This window comes from Silurus meridionalis, chromosome 7 (assembly GCF_014805685.1).
Source record: "Silurus meridionalis isolate SWU-2019-XX chromosome 7, ASM1480568v1, whole genome shotgun sequence".
Classification (NCBI taxonomy): domain Eukaryota; kingdom Metazoa; phylum Chordata; class Actinopteri; order Siluriformes; family Siluridae; genus Silurus; species Silurus meridionalis.
In genome coordinates, this window is record NC_060890.1 from 9,726,645 (window position 1) to 9,748,566 (window position 21,922).

The 21,922-nt window shown below is 39.1% G+C and overlaps 2 protein-coding genes across 6 annotated transcripts in view; both read right to left on the reverse strand.

The window, feature by feature from the left end:
- Window positions 1–1,188: 1,188 nt before the first annotated feature.
- Window positions 1,189–9,912, reverse strand: mazb (MYC-associated zinc finger protein b (purine-binding transcription factor)). 2 transcript variants are annotated; one of them, XM_046854884.1, is made up of 7 exons: window positions 9,404–9,912; window positions 9,094–9,244; window positions 6,915–7,252; window positions 5,915–6,168; window positions 5,741–5,804; window positions 4,800–4,971; window positions 1,189–4,431 (listed from the first exon to the last, which is right to left on the reverse strand). In XM_046854884.1, exons 1-7 carry the CDS (start codon window positions 9,434–9,436, stop codon window positions 4,097–4,099), a joined length of 1,347 nt encoding a protein of 448 aa, XP_046710840.1. In that variant the 5' UTR covers window positions 9,437–9,912; the 3' UTR covers window positions 1,189–4,096. The 2 variants fall into 2 exon arrangements, with proteins under 2 accessions (XP_046710840.1, XP_046710839.1); XM_046854883.1 differs by having other exon boundaries at window positions 5,915–6,171; window positions 9,404–9,910.
- taok2b (TAO kinase 2b) overlaps window positions 9,615–21,922 on the reverse strand; it is a 33,574-nt gene continuing 21,266 nt past the window's right edge. For 2 of the 4 annotated variants that reach the window (XM_046854879.1, XM_046854882.1), the window contains one exon: window positions 17,419–21,359. In XM_046854879.1, the coding sequence (XP_046710835.1) occupies window positions 19,443–21,359 (1,917 nt within the window). In that variant the 3' untranslated portion in view covers window positions 17,419–19,442. Of the gene's footprint in view, window positions 13,623–14,908; window positions 15,092–16,812; window positions 17,035–17,418; window positions 21,360–21,922 lie in introns of those variants that run through there. The other 2 variants (XM_046854881.1, XM_046854880.1) reach the window with 2 other exon arrangements.

Consider the following 21,922-nt stretch of genomic DNA (forward strand, 5'->3'; position numbering starts at 1 on the left):
CCAATCAAGCAGAAGTCACACCTGTTTCCTCCTGTTTAATTAGATTTATTTTTTACGTAGACTCTCAGGTGTGATTTCCGCTCGGTTGAAATGGAAAACTACCCCCACAACCCCTCTGGACAGGACCGAACAGTTTTTGTTAGAAACAATGCCATTCCTTTCTAATTGCATGCATGTTTTTCACCTGGGTCTTATAATACAGCTTATACTACTAATACTTCTAGTTCATATATCCACTTCAAATCTACACACCAACTAGTTCTCAAAATCTTTTGACAAAAAGTGTCTTCAGAATCTAAATATGGTAAAAATGCAAAATGTATGCAAATATTGTATTAAAAGATATTAAATGTATAGGAAATTAACAAGAGTATATTTAAAATTATAGGTGCTGCAAAAAAAAGTTATGTGCAAAATGCACCTGGTTGGTTGTGAAGTTGAAGGTGAAGAAACTTCTTAAAAGTCTCCAGAACCTACACTATATAGACAAAAGTGTGTGTATGTGGTTCTTTCCCAAACTGTTACCACAAAGTTGGAGGCACACAATCGTATATGATGTCTTTAGATGTTGTAGCATTAACTTTTTCCATCACTTAAACTCGGAGACCCAAACCTGTTCCAGCATGACAATGCCTCTGTGCACAAAGCCATCTCCATCCAGATATGCTTTAAATGGGTTGAAATAGATGTGGCCTGCTGTAGAAGTCTGACCTCATTAAAACCCTATTAAAAACCTTGGAGATGAATTGGAATGCTGTCTGCACACCAGGCTTCCTCACCCTTCATCAGTACCTGAGATGTGGGCATTATACAACAATTGGGGAATACATTTGAAATGTGAAAAAACACAAACAAATATGTAGTATACCTTAAATATCTGAAACATCTCTGGTAAACACAGTAAACAACAAATTTTGCCTTAAATCTTGTACACCATATTGTATAGCTGCAAGCCTTTGGCTATTGCCTGGTAGCCACAAAAACAATTTATTAACAGAGGATTGTAATATTGATCCATATTGTGAGAAACCACAGCCCCCACTAAAGCCAGAACTCAAGTAAAAATGAATCAATTCTCATTATCACTTGTAAGAGAAATCAGTCTAAAGGGTTTTGAAAAACATCACTCATACCCATGCATGAAAAATTCCTAATTAGAACAGAAAAGGGACACGTTCCAGCCAAAGATTTATTACTTGCCTTTCTTTTTAATAGTCAAAATTACAAAATAATAACATGATCTACATAATCTACAAAATAATGACAATATTTATGATCATGGTAAGCATCAACATAATTCTTTTTTTTTTCTTCTTTTTTGCTCTAACAATTGCTAATAGGCATGCATACTGTTGAGAAATATAAAAATATAAATATAAATACATCCCATTAATATTTCGTACTGAATCCAAGCCTACAATTTAAAATACCTTTAGAATCAATGAAAACAGGGTAGAGTGGTACAATAAGGCATTGAGATGCAGTGCCAGAACTCTACTGATTCCTATAGGAGAGGTATTTAGCTTAGTGCTAAATGAAGATTAACCTAAACGTGATTCAGAGCTTAATAAACAATTACTGATAAAAATAAAACAAAATAAAAATCCAATTACAAAAGAAAATTTAAGTTAGTGAATGACCACATAATGTACAGTACCAACATTAGACTGCTCAAACTACTCACCCCAGTACAAAAATCTTTTTTTTTTTGTTTTTGTATTTTTACTTTTCTTTTTTTCAAAATCTCAACAGATGGACTATATACTCATTTCTGGCTAATAAATTCAGTTGTTTGATTAAGCCCTTCCTTTAAACACTTGCTTCACACACTGAAAAAAATGCAGCATGAATAATAATCATGACCAAAATATTATTTTTCTCAGTCCTCTTAGAAACAAAAAGTTGCATTCATTTCATAAGCTTTTTTTTTTTGCTTGCAGGAGAAAAAAAAAATATATCAAGCATCAGTAAGTTCCTCGTTATGCATCTTCTAATTTGCTTGGAATATTATAACGATGTAGTGTCCTCTTTAACTGAGTCAATCAAGCATTCACCATTATTTCTTTTAAATAACAAGGCTGCTTTAGCCAAGATTTCCCTCACTAACCGATCCACATTAACGTTTTAAGGTGCACAATGATCCTGAATACGACTCTTGCTTTTTATTTGACACATTTCACCAAAACATTAATGCTCTAGACAGTTATCACACACACACACACACATTTTCCGAAAGCATTGCCTTTAAGGTTTACTGTGAGGTGCTCCATTTAAGGAGTTAAGAAGACAAGAATTGTCAAACGTCTCCGCGCATTTGTCTTCCCTGCATCGCTTCAGTTTATTTGACCTCTTTCTCTTCTATCAACCCTTTTTTATGGATTAGAGAGTGAGTAAAAAGGTGTGGGAGAAAGAGCAGAATATGAAATACAGTAGAAAGTCACAATCACAGTATCGTTGTATCCTGCAGCAGTAAGAGTGAAATGGACTTTGAGAAGAAAAAGGACAGAGATCCAGCCAGTGCAATCGTACTTGGTGCTGAAATGAAGTGTCTTAATTGCTCTCATGCCACTTTGAGGTCACCATGAACTTCTCAGGCACCGCTGATCATGTTGCAATAATACACTGATGATCTACATCGTGCTGTGGAGACTTGTATAAGTAGTGTTCATGCGTATCGAGTTTCCTTTCTTATTTGCTACAGTGGCTGTGTAATTGTTGAGTATATATATGTGTGTGTGTGTGTGTGTGTGTCTGCTCAGCTAGCGGTGTAATAGCTCTTTTCACAGTATTTGCTCAAAAATGTGGATTGGTATGTTAAAGAGAGATGTGAGAGAGAGTGTTAAAGTATATACCAGGGCTATTCATCATGGAGGGAAAGTCAACAGCCCAATGGTTTTAAAAAAAAGAGTGCTACAATATATATTTTTAATAGTAGGACAATAAAACAACACAAGAGATCTATTTCACTATTATACATTAATCAATAGAACCCTCTTTTTATTTTGTGATGGAACAAATATCTGCAGGATAAAAGCCATACCTTTATGACACAACACATGGGCTATATTTTTTTATTAGTCCATCAGGATTTTAGTTTTTGCCAATGAGACAATGTGACGAAAAGATTGAAAGTCACAATGACAGCACAACATGGTGATTAAAATTGTGGAGGTCACTGTGTTGTAGCTTATGTAGGAAATCTTGAAAAGTTCTTTAGCTTGATGTTTGCCATCGCACTTGCTCTTTCCAAACACCCAACTTCCAAAAAACATGGAAGATGAAAGTGGCAGTGCTTTTATCACTTGGAGGTTCAAAATAAAAAAAAATAAAACAAACATCAGATCAATGCATAATATCTATAGTAGCTAAACAATGCATACAGTCACCGAAATTTGGAGAATCGTGTGTGCGACTTGTCTGGATAAATCAGAATCACCTACACTGGTGCTTTTACCCAAAATAAACACTAATGCACTGTTTTCCCGTCTCAGTAACCAAATCATATACATTAGAGAGGAGTTTATCCTTACAAAAAAAAATGGCCGAGTATAATATTTGCACCAATCAGCAAAGCTCTTCAAATCTACTTCTTCAAGTCACTTCAGCTCTGGAAGACACAAATGTTTACTCAATCCCTTTCGTACACTCTTTTATTGTATGATTTCATTTGAACGCTCCATTTTCTGAACTCTATTAAAATGTGGGACCAGATATTTCGGTCAATTCAGAATCCCTTCTTGTTTATTTAACGCATATATGCCTCTTTGAAGAGGGGCTTCCTCATTGCTTAATATAAGAAAACCAAGATCATTTTTAGTTGCTGGTTTCAGAGCCCAGACACACATTTTCTCCAAAGTTTTATTGATTACTATCAGAATGTAAAGAGAGTTTAGCTTGAAAAAAATCAATTACCATGAGTTCATTAGAGAATCATAAGCAAGCTGGATTCTTTCAAATTAAAACTGAATAGTCCTGGTATATACCAATCTTATAAACATGTCTTATGCAGGTATGTACAGAGGTCCAGTTTGGTATCTGGGCGTGCAGGTGTGTGCGGTGTTATGTGGATGAAGATGTGTGTTACAGGCATGCAGTACTAGCTCTGGGGCTCCTGTGCGATGCAGGAACAGTCGGTGACCAGCAGGTCCACCATGGTGTTGGCGCTCACGTAGACAGCAGGTGCTGGTGCCATGTTGCTACTGCTGCTGCTGCTGCTCAGCACCACCGTGCCATCGGGTGCACCCTCTCCACTGCTGCTGCCTGGAGGATTGTGGGTACCCATGTGGCCCTGCAGCTGCGTGAGGGTCTTGCAGTGCACGCCACACAAATGGCACACTAGAACAGAACCGCTCGAACCAAAGCCGCTTTCCTTCCACTCCTGACCGTGGTGCTTCTGAGCATGTATGCGTAGGTATGTGAGCGTCGTAAAACCTAACAAACAGAGCGTGTTTATGTGTGTGGTAGTTAAACGCCCTAAAAATGTAATCCACATTTGTTAAATTCATATTTAAATAATTGCAAGTACCTTATTTTTTTTTTAACCGCAAACTTCCAAAAATATATATATATATATTTTTTTTTTGCTAGAACCACAGTCCCGGTTTCTCAAATGGTCAAGACAAAACGGGTCCAGCACATGATCTACATTACATATGGTTCTGAAATATTTTCTACTGCTAATTCTTGTTATATCTCGTGTACTTGCGGGAAGGTACGTCAATATCATTTTTTGTGGTCCACCTTTAAAGAATGGCTCGTTGAAAATTACTGTATATTAGAGAAGAGATCATAATACTCACTTCTGTTACACAAGTGGCAGGCATGGTGTTGTGACTGGTTGTGCACCCTCATGTGATCAGTGATGTAAGCGGCTGAGAGCAGTTTGCCGCAGATGTGGCATGGAACCTTCTCCTCATGCCGGATCATGTGAGCACGCAGTCGATCTTTTGTGGCAAAACTCGATTCACATGTCTGGAAAAAAAAAAACGACGAAAAAAAGATTCATTCACACGTGTAAAAATAAACATCAATCCCAAGAGAGCAGCAAAAGGTGAAAATAGTCATCGTCATGAGTGGCAATAACAATCACAATAACAAGCTCCTCATGCAATTAGCTTGCAGTGCAAAGTAAAGAAAGTAAAGAATAAATGATAAAACACTTAAGATGTGCTGCTATAAAAAAAAATCTATTCTGGGTGGTAAAAGGCTGCAAAACACCACCGTAACTTTCATTATTTCCCTCATACAGCATGTCCCAAAGCATTTTATTTCTGTTATACTACACTAATTTGCAACAAATAATACAAATTAATAAAAATAAATAAACACACTGTTTTATTCACCTAGTTGTTTATATTTAACTATAACCTGTTTATTGTTGCTGTTTATTGTTATTGTTGAGACAAATTACTTCCAGCTATCACTTACATTATCAGCCAACACTGGAGACTCCAAAAACACTACATAAAAGTTTCCTTACAGAAGACTTTCCAATCTCAATACACATTTTAATGTTTTATATGGAGCACCTGCTACACATTTCCTGTACAAGTTCTTACTATCGAATACAAAACTAACTAGAACATGCTCACTAATATTACAATATCAATCATAACAATATAAATCAGCACCTTCTTACAAATCAGAATTAAGAAATCAACTTTTTTAAAGCAAAATAAACCCTGGGGTTTCTATTTGATGATTTAAACCAGAGCACTTCGTTAACAAATGTGCACCATACCGGACATTTGAAGGGTCGTTCTGTAGAATGAACTTGTCTGACGTGGCTGTTCAGGTGGTCAGGGCTGCAAAAAAAAAAAGAAGAAAGGGTCAAATTTAAGCTCTAACTGTCATAGAAACAACTTAGAAGCTACAAATCCTGAAGGATTATGTTGCAGAATTGTGCGTTTCATACCGAGAAAAGGCCTTGGCACAGTGCGGGCACACATAGGGCTTTTCGACGCCACCCTGGTGTGAGCGCACATGGTGGCTCATTCGGTCTTTCCTCTTAAATCGCTGCTGGCACACAGGACAGGAGAAGGGCTTCTCATCCGAGTGTGAGAGCCGGTGGCGGTTCAGGTGGTACACATCCCTGAAGGCCTTCCCACAAGTCTCGCAAGCATGGTTCTTACGAACCACGTTAGCATTCGGTGTTGGGTTTACCGGCCTCTGCTTAACACACGAAAATAAAAAGTGCAGACACGTCAAAGACCTTTAGAAGGCGATAATATATTATTTTATTTTTAATTCTACATACATGTATTAATGTTTACGTATCTGTAAACCTGACATTTAACTAGCAGCTGGGCCAAAAGTTATTCAGCACATTCTGACCAATCAGAAGTGAGAGTTCTGCACTTTAACCCAAAGCATAGGGTCACAGGCTTCCTCTCTCCTTCCATTCAACCCAAATTCAATGAGACTCTGCCTCTTAGTCATTAGTGCTCAAAAGAAAGCTAGAGTACCTTCTGAAATATGGCTTCTGCTCCCCAACCCTGAGTCGGACACAGAATATGAACACGGTGCTGAGGAGTGACATATGAAGCTGCAAGGACTGTGAGGAATTACAGAGCAGTATGTTCGTTCTGCAGTATATAAACAATAAGCTCCTTAGTGAAATTCAGTTGAGGGCAAATTGACTTGAGGCAAATTTAAACCTAAGATTTCACTTGAGGATCTGCATTTATGTGTTTGCAGATCTACATCGATGATGCAACCAAAGTTCAAAGGACACCAAAATAAATGTTTTTTACTTTCGAGTAACATTGAAGATTCAAATTTACCAAAATTCAGTAGAATTATTATTTAGAATTCAGTAGAATTTGTATGTAGAATTTCAATTAGTGTGAATTAATTAGATCTTGATAACATCAATGACAGAAAATAATGCCATCCAGCTTAAGCACACAACTCACCTGTACCGGCTCTCCGGTTGGCATGACAATGGCTGTTGGAGGAGGAAGGGGTGTGACGGTGCTGGTCATGGCTAAATCACTGGTGTCGTGAGTGAGCAGCGGCTGCTGTGGAGGTGGAGCAGGAAGCCCTGAAGTGGGTGGGACAATACTAAGGTGTAGGAGGGTCATAGGCTCGGTGGCCTCTTTAGAGGCACCTTCACGGTTCTGGGAGGACCCTCCTTTTAGACGCACACCTGTGTGAACAGACTGGTGTCGCCGCAGGTTGTAGCTATTTTTGAATTGCTTGTTGCAGATGGCACAAATATGAGCAGCACGTCCTGGGCGAGCCGGTGGCTTTTCTGGAAAACGAGAAAGAGCATGTGCGTTTTAAGGTGTTATAATGTGTGTAGCATTGAGTTCATTTAAATCTAATCTTGATGTATTTTAGTCTTCTGTGTGGTTTTTCTATGCAGGTGACATCACAGTAATCACTCCTGAGTGTGAACCAAAATAACCAGTATAAAAGCATCTGAATGAGAAGGTGTTTGTATGCATAAAAGTTCAATCGAGACAGTCACCAAGCATGCAGTGCGTTTCTGATTGTGTGCAGCATTGCAGAGAGCAATCTGGAGCAAAGGAAAAAGGTGTAGAGCTACAGAAATATGGTGTGATGAATATTTCATTCAACAAATGAATCAATAGCATACAGTAAATGCAACACTAAATAATTTGAAAATATGTTTAATCATTTTTAAGTGCCGGCTCTGCGATTTCTCTTCCCAGGTGATTTCTATGCGCACTTAGTAAGAGTATGAATATAATTTTCCAAATAAGAAACAAAAGTATATTTTGAAACCTTCTCCAGAGCTAGTGGTTTTGAGATGTTTAATTATGTACCTATTAATGTTAAACACAATTAAATTGGGTGAAGCTTAGTCAGTGTTGAAAAGAGAGAATAGCTGTTTTTTTTTTTTTTATAAAAAGCAATATAATTATAAGTTTCTCCATGACAGCTTATTTATTTTTATTTTGCTTCTATTCAGAATATAAGAATTTAGTTAAACTTACGATAAGATAAAATAAGATAAACCTTTATTCATCCCACAGTGGGAAAATATCTCTCTTTTATATATATATATATATATATATATATATATATATATATATATATATATATATATATATATATATATTTTTTTTTTACCTCAACTATTCAATAGATTTAGCAGACATTTTGACAGAAATAACAAAGTGAAGATGATGAGAGATCAAACTGACAGCTTTTTAAAACTTACAGCAATTAAAAAGCATAACAACAGGGGGCAAAAGTGAGCATCATGTTCTGTCCCTTTCCGCATGTACTGGATGTCTTAAGTAACGAAGTACACTTTTCTTTTATTACTGCATTTAAGTAGGTTTTTCTACGGTGGCTGAGAAGTGCAAAACACATTAACAAATCCGAAAACAAAACAACAAATGCAAAAACAAAACAACAAATCCGAAAACAAATTAACAAACTAAAAAACAAAAAAACAAATGCAAATTAATTTGTTTTTGAATTTGTTATTTTGTTTTCGGATTTGTTGTTTTGTTTTTGCATTTGTTATCTTGTTTTTGGATTTGTTAATGTGTTTGCACTTCTCGGCCACCGTATTTTTCTGGTAGCAGTACTTTAAATAACTATTTTTTTTTCCGACAACTTTTTCCTTTCACCTTTTACGATTTCAAACCAGACTCGATACTTTAGTGTTAATCTACCTGGTGACATGATCAATATTTTTTTCTTCTCATTGCACACTGTTTTCAGTCCATCAACCTATTTCTTGGCTACGTCTGTGATGCATTATAGCCAGGAAATTATACACCAGTGTTTGAATGAAAAAGCAACACATGACAAGAAATAGGGACACATTCATTAGGTAACAACATTTGAAATTCTTTTGTATTAATATATTAATATGACGTGAGGTCCAGTTATCAGAGTGACACTAAAACAGGTAGCAGTAATGGCTGCTTTGTACTTAAGTACATGTCAGAGCCCAAACTGTACTTTACTGTAACTTGAGTGAAAAAGTGTAGTCAGTACTTCACCTTTTTACCAGAGTCTTTTATAACATGAGTATCTGTACTTCTACTTGAGTGAAGGATGTGTGTACTTTTGCCATCTCTGCTTTCTCCAATCCCTCCCTTCCCCTCTTACCAGGTAAAGGGTCCTCACTGAGGGCGGTGGTGTCCACAGTAGAAGGGGGCGTGGCTATGGACTCATTGGGCGGGCTCTGAGGCGAGCTCGCATGGACCTGCATGAGCTCTGATTGGAGAGAGCCCTCTAGATGGGTTTGGGTGGGCGTGGTCTAAAAAAGACAATATTATCACATTTAAGGTTTTGCATGCAACACTGTGTTTTTATTTCCCGGCATGTGGTTCTGCTCCATTAAAATACTGATGATGATGATAATAAAAAGAAATACATTAAAAAAGGTCCACTAAGACACACAAATCAGAGCTCTCACCTGGAAGAGAAAACTGCTCCATGCAGTATCCATGTTGTTCCGCAGGTAAGAGAGAAATAATTAAAAAACTTTCGGATGGAGCTTCGACTTGCTGAGATCTAACATGAGAAACCTTCCAGCTTGCCTTAATGCTAATAATAATTCGAATAATAAAATGACGACTTTTATTCTCTGATGCACTGAACCAGAAGCGTCAAATGAAGACGCGTGGTTTTTAAAAGCGATCGCGCTGATTTATATGAAATGACCGCTAGTAGTACATTTTTATGGAAACGAACCGAAACGTCAGAAACTTAACACGCAATTCAGCAACTCGACGAACGAAAGCAATCGTTCTTAGTTATACAACCTTACATACAACATGCAGCAAAACACATCGTGATCTGACTCGGTTTTCAACCTTGTTTTAACCCTCACACATGATGGGATTCACGCGTTGGGGGAAAAAAAGGTGTAAAAAAAAAAACCCAAAGAAAAAATCCGATTCATAAATCTGTGTTGTTATTTTTGTCCCCCTCCCCCGGCTTTCCCTCCCCCCGCCCGCCCTGAACAGGCCAATCGGGGGTTTGGTCGAAGCCTCGGTGTTGCGTTCACGCCGTGACCCGGGCAAGCGGTGCCGGAGCCCGGCCTCGGCCTACCGCTCCACCTCGGCGCTTCCCTTCGCACGATGACATCTTTCTTTTTTTTTTTTCTTTTTTTTTTTCAATCGCGGTGCTCGCTCTTACACACACGCTCTCTCTCTCTCCTCCCTCCCTCCTCCCCTGTCTCCTTTCTTCCTTTTCTTTTTTAAATTCCTCTTTCTTCTCCCCCTCCTCTCCTTTTCTCTCTCACCGCTATGTCCCCGGTTGCTCTTAAAGGGATGCAGCAGCCGGAGTTGACCCCCCCCCTCTTTCCTCCCTCCCGCCTCTCTATTTCCGTCCGAGCGTGGCGCGGGAGTGGAGCCGTGTTACACCCCGAGCCGCATGAACCCCGCGCTGAACAGCGTGTCAAATAAACACACACTACACTATACTTTCACATCCTATTTAGCACGCTATCGTGCAATTTCGGACGTAGCCAGCCCTGCGTCAAGAGCGCTCAGGATCTCTGCCGACAAAAATCTATAACGCGGCAGTGCGTTCCGTGCGCTGACGTCATCGGCCCGGATTCACCAAACGGCAAGAATAAGCAACAAATAACGGGCCGTGCGTGTCTTAAAGGGCACGTCCCAGTGACGCCGAGGACCCTGTTTTACTATGGACAGTACAAATGTGACTCTCTAGAGACAAGGTGTTGTATAGAGGAAAAATAAAATGTGTACAATGCTGGTGATGGTTATAAAAATAAATCTATAACCCAATGTCCAAGTAGAACATTGAAACAATACCATAAGCTTTGACCCCACAGATTGACATTTTAGCGGAAGCCCTTATTAATCGTGACTTACATTTATCGAATTCATACAATCACGCACTTGATGGGTTAAGGACCTTGCTCAAGGTCCCAACAGTGGCAGATTGGTGTTACTGGGATTTAAACTCAAGACCCCTGAGCTACTCCTACCCCATAACCTGCATTGTTAAAAGCTCAAAATGATGACAGAGACGCTACATTTTTTTAAATATTAATTTATTACATTTTTAATTACTTTTTTTTTCATTTCGTTTCACACGTTTCCAAAGGACCCCATTTCCTTCAAGCCAGAAACAGCTTAATGTAAATATTTAATAAGTTTAAAGTCTTTACTAAAAATGTCCTCTCAGCAAAACCTGCTCTATCCAGTACTCACTTTTACAATCAGCCTACACTTAAGTGAGATGAAAACACAGATCCTAAACACGAGAGCCTCCTTTACCATCATACATGAACTCGGACGTGTGCCGGCCCCCTGTCCGGGGTCAGCTCAGTCGGCATTAGCCCTTGCTTATACTATTTAGAGCAGGCCATGAAAAGCTGCTCTGAAACCAGTCACTTTTGGGCATTAAAATACATTTCTATGGCACATCATTGGCCCTCCCATCAACTAGATATTCAACAAACACAAGTTGTTCTGCATGCACTGTTTTAAACCAAGCACAAAGGATGTAGATTATACAGAGTCATCTGAGCTGGTGTTTCTGTCTTTTTTTTGTACCGCTGAGGCAAAAACACTGTATTGGTGATTACCCTTTGACTGCAAAATGCATGATTCTTGTGTTTCTGGTACATTCTTGTAATTTTATATACATTTTTTTTTGTTTTTTTTTTTTTAAACAAGAATTTCATGCTTTCTGTAAGGGCAGATTTAATAATGCAAAATAAATAAATAAATAAATAAAATTAAAATCAAATAAAAAAATACAATATAGCCTCAGTGTTCCCAGTGAGTCAGTCATTTCTTTACATTAAAAACATCTAACATTTAATTGAATATTATTTAATGTCAGAAGAGGCATTAAATAATATAACTTAATAAATAATATAACTTCATTATTATCGATTTCCATATTACTGATCGCAATCTAGTGTGACTAGTGTTTGATGTCACATTCTTACTGTTTTCAAATTCATACCAAACATGGTGTTCACGGTTGTTTAAAAAAAAAAAAAAAAAGGCCATTATTATTAATGAATTGTGTACAATTTGGCCAACACGCAGTCATACAAAATATTTATAATCAAATGTTTGTAACCATTAATACCTATAACACACCAAATCTGACACAGTAACATTTTTTTTTTTTTACGTTAAAATGATTCCTTTTACAAGGTAATTGCTCAAAACAGACTTTAGATTTTGGAAGAAAAAAAATGTGTACATAATAAACATGACTCCCCGTTGTAGCTAAATGTTCAGAATATTTAATTCACATATTATATCAAAGTTATGATGATTATCGTTACTATAGAAAACTGTGGACACAATGCTTTAACACTTCAAATATTATATACAATAAAAGATCCAATTGGCGGGAACCTGACTAAATGTCTACAATGGACAAGTACAGTAGCCTTACGTATTCAAATGTAGGTTACAAATACAAATGTATTTTTTTTGTACATTAATCTCATGCACTGGGGCAACGCCCACGGACACAAATGTAATTGTAAAGTCTGACTGACCTTTTTTCAATACACGCATACAAAGCGCTGAAAGTGGTTGACGTAATTGTAACCTTATAAACATTCTGCATTCGCGTCTTGAGTACGTTTGTATTCTCCATCACCGAATAGAAATGTAAGTACCACATCGTTCCTTTAAAACTTCATAAAGGCAGTGGAGATGATTCAAGCCTGTACTGTTTTCAACATAAAAAAAAAGAAACAAACACCTATGATGACCAGCTAAATAAAAACAGCAATTAAATGTGCTCTTTCGATTTCTCTCCATTTTTAACTCCCCTGTTCTTAAAAGCATTAAATAAAAATAAAGCGGAAACACCCAAACAAATCTTGAGACAAATTACATTCTGCTTTAAGAGTAGGAGAGATGGGAGCCATTGGAGATGTGGGAAGTGACAGAGGTGCTGCGGCTCAACACTCCATCGGCACTCTGTCCTCCACCCCCAGATGCCGTTCTGCGTAGTGGCTGAGGGCTGTTTCTCAGAGCCATCAGGCTTGGGCCTCGCACCACTAGCCCCCCTCCACCCCCTCCATATACCCCCTGAGAAGAGGAGGAGGAAGAGGAGGAGGAGGAGGAATGTGAGATGGAGGCTGGTGCTGGAGGAGGAGGAGGAGGGAGAAGAGCCAGTGACTGAGAGGAGGAACGAGAGGGAAGATGATGTGGGAAGGCAAGGTGGTGGACCAGCTCGGCTCTCCCCCCGCCTCCTCCCCACTCCCTCTCTTTTTCCCGATCTCTATCCCTCTCTCGCTCGCGGTACAGCTGTGGTGTGCTTTGATGGTGGTAGTGTTGAGCCAAGTGGTGGCGATGATGGTGAGAAGAAGAGGAGGACGAAGATGAGGAGCGGGAGGAGTGGTGCAATGGGCCCAGCGCATGGGAAGAGGAAGAGGATTCAGAGCGGCTGGGACCTCGCCGTGGGTGAGCGTGTGGGAGGGGTGTTGCACCTCCGTGGCTCCAGTGGCCAGACTGATAACCCTGCTTTGGATAGGCCTCTGAAGGAATGCCAGTCAATGCCAGGTTGCTAAAGCCAAGACGCAGGCTCTCTGAATCGAAGGCCTCAATCTCACCTGCTTGACGCTCGAGCAGTGAACGGATCCTCTCGGAGCGCTCATTCTGCAAGGAAAGCATCTCCTCCTCTATCTGCACAGAGTATGAGAGTTAAGGCCATAAATATCTCATGCATACACGACCATCATTTAGTGTTTTTTGTGAGGAGCACAGACACTCAAATTCAACATAACCTCAGCATTCACATATATACTTTCCACCAACTCTATTAGGTCCACCTACACCTTTCTGCACTTATCTACTCAGCCAATCATGTTGCAGCAGTGCAGTGCAAAAATCACGCCACTACAGGTTAAGAGCTTTAGTTAATGTTCATATCCAACATCAGAATAAATAAAAAAAAGTGATTTGATATCGATATTGGAACTACACTGGCTGGTTTAAATATTTCATAAACTTTTCCTGGTATTTGCCGGGATTTTACACAAAATAGTGCAATACAACCAAAAAGCTCTTGTCAGCAAAAAACAAGGCTCTGAAGCAATCATGAGCACTGGCGCATCCAAACTGGACAGTTGAAGATTAGAATTAAGGGACTCTGTGCTTATAATAGCCTCAGATTAGATTCTGCTGCTTTGGGCAAGGTTGATTTGCATGCTCTGATATGCTGTTTTACTGACTTTCTGTCAGCTCAGACCAGTCAGGTCATTTTCTTTGGTTTCTCTTTTAAACAAGGTGCTTTAACATTAAAACAGTAATCATCCTTCACACACAGGATGCTTTTCAGGTTTTTTTTATTGCACCATTCTGTACAAACTCTAGAGAATGTTTGTGGAAAAACCCAAGAAACCATAATTTTACAAAATAGCAACACATCCGGTGCAATTGTTCATGCTATGATTAAAGTCACAGAGATCATACCCATTCTTCATTCTGATTTTTGTAAGTAAACATTAGCCAAAACTCTCACCCGTCTCTGCACTCTTTTTTGCCCGGACTGCCTTTACATTTATGATATTTGGCAGACGCCCTTATGCAGAGTGACCTACTGTTATTTCAGTTATACAGCTAAGAAATTGAGGGTTTTGGGAATTGCTCAAGGGCCCAGCCATGGCAGCTTGGTGGTGCTGGGATTTGAACCCATGACCTTCTAATCAGTAGGCCAACATCTTATCCAATGAGCTACCACTTCCCAGCTCAGGTGTTCCTAATAAAATGCATGGTGAGTATATATCTAAATAGGTTTAAAGCATTAGCATAAGTTTGGCTCACTTTCTTTGAAACTTGACACATTGATGAATGCAATTTAGTGTGTCTGCACTGTTCAACTTAACATTGACAGCACTTCTAAAGCAAACAATATACAAACTAGGCATCTTTACTGTCATCTATTAATCTTTACGCTAAGGAACTCTTACCCTCTGCTCCAGTAGAGCTCTACGGATGGACACTCTTTGCTCCAAGTCCTTGACCTCTCTCTCATGCTGCGAATCAGTGTGGATCTTGATCTTACTCTGATACGCATTCAGCAGCTCAAGTTCCTGTTGCAGCTGCATCTTCAGTGCCTGATACTCAGCCTCCTGGGTCTCGTCCAATCTCAGCTGAAGAAACAGAATACATAAAGCCAGTGAGGCATGGCCTAAGGGAACGATGAAGGAACATTACTAATCCTTTGTATCCACTCTTGTCATGCCATGGACATAGAGGATTGGCACTGATGTGGCTCCATGTGTGAAATAAACGCAGCTTGTCAAGTTACTGGAAAACCACAACGCATAAAATACTTAGTCCTCTAATGGAGGAAGGAGTTTGTAAATATGCAGACACTGAAGACTCCTTTCATAAATATTAATGCCTCCTTACTGAAAGCTATAAAATATCACTTATGTTGCATTTTATTCACATTACTCCTAGGTTATGTAGAGCACTATATAACATTCTGTGGTTACTATAAAAATCATAACATAGAATGTTATGAACTTAGTAATATCTGTAAGACTTATATCAATGAATGTCAGAGTAATAGAGTAAAACTGACCAACACCTACTGATCAATCAGAATTGAGAATTCAACAATATTTTGGTACAAGTGAACAGCAATATTAAATGTGACTCTGAGGCCTAAACTGTGTAGCAGCTGTAAGTATTTCTTAAAATTTCAGATATTTCACTTTTCACCTGCTTATGCTTTTGTGAGCATCATGTTGAGACCTTCAGCAAAGTCACTTGATATTCAGCACACTCCCTGCATTATTAGGAACAGCTTGAATCAAACATAGTGGCCCAAGTCACTTTTCTCAGAGTCTGTTTGATCACTTAAAGAGCCGCTTGGGACTTCCACAGGGAGTGATGCATCCTCATCAGAATTACATTTAAGATGTTCTGCTCCAGGTGTGGTTCTACACGGTGAACATTGCCTATCCTTACTGTGTGAGTGTGACAATATGCATCCAGTCTGCCACAGAGGAGTCTGTTCCTCATTACATGGGTCACCTGGGTGTTAAAGACTTCACTTGGAGGTTAGAACATTATGTATGTAACTGTAATTTTATTGACTGATAACCACCAGTGTTTTATCATTCAGAACGGCTGTCTACCAGATGAGTAATTTACAAGAGAAGACGTATTTATAGCAAATACTACATCACTGTCACTTTGTGACTTTGCTGAAGGTCTCCGGATGCTGTGCATGCGCAAGAGAACATCCAGGTGTTAAACACCTCCTCTGGCAGTTTTCCAGTGTTCAAAGTTATATCTGTATCTACCATTTTCTTCTGTTTTAGAGTATATCTTTACAACACAACTGCTCTCAACCTAATCTCCTCTGACCTCTTGTATAGAATTGGAGTTGATTTAAAGATGTGCTGACTAATGATCTAACTGAATTTAATTGGGAGTAATTTAGGTCGTATCCAGAGAGGAAAAAAGAAATACTTATGTAGGAATTGACCTCTTGCTGGCCTTAATTGATGGATTACAGTGTACTTTTTTTTTTAGGTCATGGATCAATATTCTTTAAGATATCAAAGAAATGTAGCTTTCTCCTGGTTGGTCCTATTCAGCTGACTGTTATCAGTTTCTAAATGTCAATGGTGACTTCAGTGGTAAATGCAAAAAGAGTTGCAGACTTTGTTTTTTTTTATATTGTTCATCCTAATATCTATTGCACCGAACATACTTGGAAAAATAGAGCATTGACTTTGGTTAATATCCCAGCCTAGATTTTCCTTCCACCAATATATACAGTCCATTAATAATGCATTATGAGGGCCATGGATAGGGTAAACAGGGTGGTTGGAAACTGGGATTGCTATGTCCTTGCCTTACTCACAGCCTGAGTGGACAGCATATCGTTGATTGAGTGGTCATACTGCTCAGCAAGGATTGCCAACTTGCGTGTCTGCTCATCCTTTAGCCTCTTTAGCATGGCTTTATGATCCGATTTGGGAGTATTTTCCAGAAGATGGTTCCTCAGTGCCTTATACTGCCGTGTCTGGATCTTGCATGTGTCCTGGAATTGACGCTTGATCTGCAGCTCCTTGGACTATAAGAACAAAGAATATTGAAGGAGATAATAATGGCATAAAAAAAAAAAGATCATCACTCATGTTGAAGAAAATTTCGACTCAAGTCATTTGAAAATCCATAACCATATGCGCATCATAAAGAAACAATGTATTTTACTTACCCATCAGACACTAGAGTTTTAAACTCTAAACTTGATAAGGTCATTATTTTCTATAAATAGAAGAAAGGCTTGTATATGCATTGCCAAGTTCAACATGTATTCACAAATTTTCTTAAGCTAAATCTCTCTTTTAATAAGCTCCAACCACAAAATAGTGATGGAAGCCATAAACATTCACGTTTCATGTCTCAGAGAGGCATAAAATCATATAATCAATTACAAAAACAAGTGTGTAAACTGAAGAGGAAATGATAAAATCATGGCAAAAATGTAAATCAAAACAAACAGAACATGATTTCAACAGAAAAAAAATTTATTTGACAAAGACATAAGAAAAGAACTGTTTATATTAAAATACAGTGAACATTCATTCATTCACACAGTGAGGATGAAATGCACACAAAATGGCCTTGAAACACAAGGTGCTTAAAAAAATACACAAAAATAGTTAAATAATTGCTGATTTAAAAACACAAAACAGAACGTGTGTAAACATAAAAGATGAAACGTTCACAAACAATTACATTCAAACCTAAATTATGGCTGATCTGCATCTGAACTGCAAAAAAAAAAAATGCTTCACATTTGGTCAAATTTTGCTTTTATGTTGCTCATACGAGCTAAAATTTGCTAAAAATAAAAAGTCAAATCAACCTTCTTGATTTGTATATACTATATGTTGGGTAATTCCACATTTTTTAAATAAATAAAATTTCTTTTTTTTTTTTTTCAAGTTTTAATCCATATTTAGACCATTTAAGTTTAGAACAGTGCAATATATATTTATCCAGTAAAAAAAAAAAAAAGTGTCTCGTTTCTTTTATGGATTTTATGGCTTTGGAGATCTTTGGTGATTTTCGCATCATCGGCACTTTCCACAGAGCTGCCCTAATGGCTTAGCCTTAAAAATAATAATAATAATAATAAAGCAGCCTTTGGAATTACAAAAAAAGGCTAAAAAAACTGAAAATAATTTGATACATGTAGAATAATTGCATTAAAGATTTGCCTTCATATTAACGTATATGACTAAAATGTTTACATGGTAAATAATACATTCAGTCATCTTCAATAACCGTTTATCCTGTTGAGAGGTGCAGTGGATCTGGAGTCTATTCTGGGTGGGAGGTTGGAATACACCCTGGAGGGGACACCAGTCCATCACAATACATTTAAACTTAAACTTTTTACCATAAAGCATTATAACACTATAATTAATATTATTGTCTTCACTAATTGGCCTAGTATTCAAATTAACCAGGAGCCATTTTCTTACATAGGTGCATATAGAGACTTCTCTCAGATCTGTGCTGGTCAGGCTTTAAATTACGCCATCATGTTCTGGAGTGCAACTGCAATTTCCGTACAAGCTGCATTCAAAACACTCATGAACCCCCTTACTGTTGAGTTAGATATCTTGAAAAGGGAGGGCCAAATGGCAAACAAAGCTTTTGTTTCAAAGAAAGGCCTAGAACGTCACTCCAACATCATGGCAGTTATCATTATTACCACAATCAAAATTAATCTTTCAATTAATAAACTGTATCAAAGGTCATAGTGTTTTTCCTGAAGACTGGGGTGGTGCTGGTTAGGGTCGAGTGTTCGAGGGGTGGGGATGGTGCATAGTGTCAAATGTTTAGAAAAAAAGACTACATTTTTCACAGTAGCTGCTTCAGTGACATCCTTATGATAATCATTGTAGCTATGGGTTTAGACCTAGGCTTCTAACAATTCTCTAACTGTTTTTTTTTTTTAAAAAGCTGTAATTCTAACAACTTTACTAGAAAACTTCACGAGCACAGCAACAAAATAAAGGGAAGGGTGAAAAAAATTGCACAAACATGGTCATGAAATAAACCATAAGACATACTTCTTAGTAATTAAGAACAAAAAAATAAAATAAAATAATTCAATGATTAAACTTAAGACAGTAAAACTTTTACAAAAAGCACAATCTTGATTAATACTTTATATTCAACGATTAATGGAATCGTGAATATGGGAGTAGAACAGACAGTATGTGATGGGGTGAATTAAAGCCAGTAAACATAAGAAGCTCAATCTGAGCATGCACAAGTGTGTGGAGAAAATGCATAAGAATGCTCAGCATGAATGATCAGTCTCACACACACACACACACACACACACACACACACACACACACACACACACACACACACACACACACACACACACACACACACACACATTTTGGCAATTCCTTTGTTCACTTCCCTAATAAAGCAGTTGCCAGGTTTTTTGATCTACCTCCAGGGTACAATCTTCCCCCTTGAGCTCCTGCCTGAAGATGTTCTCCTCAGCCCGCACTCCCACCTCCCTTCCTCTCTGTGCATCATCTCCTGCTCCCTTCTTCGTCGCTCCCTTTCTCTCCGCTCCCTCATCTGGCGTTTCTGTTCCCTCACTTCACGTGGTAACAGTCGTGGCAGCCTGCTCTGCTTCTCCTTCCTTAAAAGCCCTAAAACTCTCAATCTGCTCAGGTGATGTTTAGGAAGCTTTTTAAGTATTCGGTTTGCTATTTTCAGCACTAGCGTATTAGCCAGGTCAGCTAAAACTCCCAAGGGACGCCGAGCAAAACGTCTGGCCCAAACATAAACCCGAGACTGATGCTTGGCCTGGAATTCGGCAGGTAGGCTGCGGGCAGGAACAGGTATGCGGGAGTGCCTACCACCACAATTACGTCCTGCTTTGGGGAACATGTCAAAAAGGCTGCGCTCAGCCATGCCACCCGTGAGGGACTGGCACAGAGTGAACAGTGGCTTCGGTAGACGGAAGAGCAGACGCACCCATAATCGGGCGAGTTTTCGAGGCGCGTTCTGGAGGAAGACGCGAGCCGGGCGCACCACCAGCACTAATAGTAAGTAGAGGGAAAGGAAAAGTGAGGGGGAGCTGAGGAAGAAAGCTGAAATCAAGGCCAAGGGAACATAATAGAGTCCCAGACTCAGTGCCAGGCCCATGTTAAACAGGCCAGATGCCCAGAGCACAAGTGAGAAGAATGAAGAAAGTGAGAGTGACCAGAGTGAGCGAAGGAATAAGTAGGAGAAAAAGAGAGCCAGGAAGGTCAACTCGGCTGAAAGAACCAGGGATGCAAGGGATGGAAGAGGAGGGGAGCGGCGAAGGGAGAGAAGGAAGATAGATAAAAAGAGCAGTGTTGGGAAGGACGGTTTGGCAGCTGCAGAGAGGGAGAGAACAAGACATATGATGTGAGAAAAGAGTGAAGGGATGGATTGTTGAGAAATAGATGTGCTGGGAGGAGGGCAGATAGGAGAAGGTTCCAGTTCCTCTAGATTATCAGGGAAGTAGAATTCAGAAAGCTCATCTCTTTTAGAAATTTCCAGAGAAGGGGAACGGGTAATGTCAGATGGACAGCCATCAGCCACGCCTCTACCCTCTTCTCCTTCTTCCTCAGTCTCTATCTCCGTCTCACTGCTAGCATCGTCCTCTTTATCCCACTGCAGCCCTTCTACTAATCTTTGGTCCTCTAAATCTTTGTCCTCTATTCTTCCCTCTAACTGCCATTCTTTGTTTTCCCGCCCCAAATCATCGTATGGCTCTTCCTGCTCATTTCGGTTTTCTTCTTTGTCATGTTCAAATAGCAAAATCTCCTTTTCTGTCTCTCCATCAGCCTCTCTGCCCTGCTCATCTAGAGGCTGCAAATATTTCCCTTCATCACCCCTTCTTTCATGCAAATTCTCCCTCCCTTCCTCAGTTTCCTCAAACCTTACACTCTTCACCTCCTGTGCATTCTTTTCCACAGGTGGAGTTCGCTCTCCACAGAGCAGGCTCTCATCCTCGTCCTTCTCTACCGACTCATAAACCTCTTTCTCCATGTCTTCTACCAGCACACTGCATGAATTTGCTGTCCCCTCCCCACGTCTGTCAGGACCCTCCCCACCGCTCTCGGTGCCGTCACTCTCACTCACTCTGAGGCTCTTTGGCTGCTGGCGGACTTCGACAGCGTGTTTCTGGCGCAACTCCTGTTCACGCCGCTTGTTATATTCCAGCTGGTTGGTGAGTTCACTCTGGTGCTGCGTGCGAATCAGCTCTGCCCGTGTTCTCTGCACCAGACCCAGCTGACGCAGCTCCAACTCCTGTGTGGACTCGTGATGCCGTAGCAGCATTGCACACTCCAGGTCCTTCAGTGTCTGTTTCTTATTCAGTTCCTATAAGGATAAAAAAAAGCAAGGTTGACAAGCATATAATTGAGGGCTTTGGGACATTTCTACAATTTCTAAATGTGTTATTACAGGGGGCCATGTTTGTTTGTTTTTGAATATTATTACAAAGTGAAAGATGTGTATTTTGTTAAATTCCACAGCTCAAATACTCAAATGACAACTTTGGCAAGTGCTTTAATTCTTGGGACATGATCATGACTTTATGAAGCAAATAAATCACTGTATTTGCTCCCTTATAAAAGTTCAATATTTTTTCAATATAGTCCCCTCACAAATCACTTGTACAAGATAAAAACTCAACATTTTCTCCAGATGTTAAGTGAAAAACAAGTAACTGAGAACAGCGAGTCGAAACGCTTGCCTTGCACATTATGCAAAAAACATGGGTCTATTCAAGGAATTCTATATTCTTGGTTAAGGATTTTTAAATTTTTTTGTTAAATGTTCGATGCTCAAAAGCCAAATTATACAATTTCCAGGTTTTGTATGGCATTTCGAAAAAGTTAATCTATAGAATAAAAAACTCAAAGAATTCAGAAATCATGATT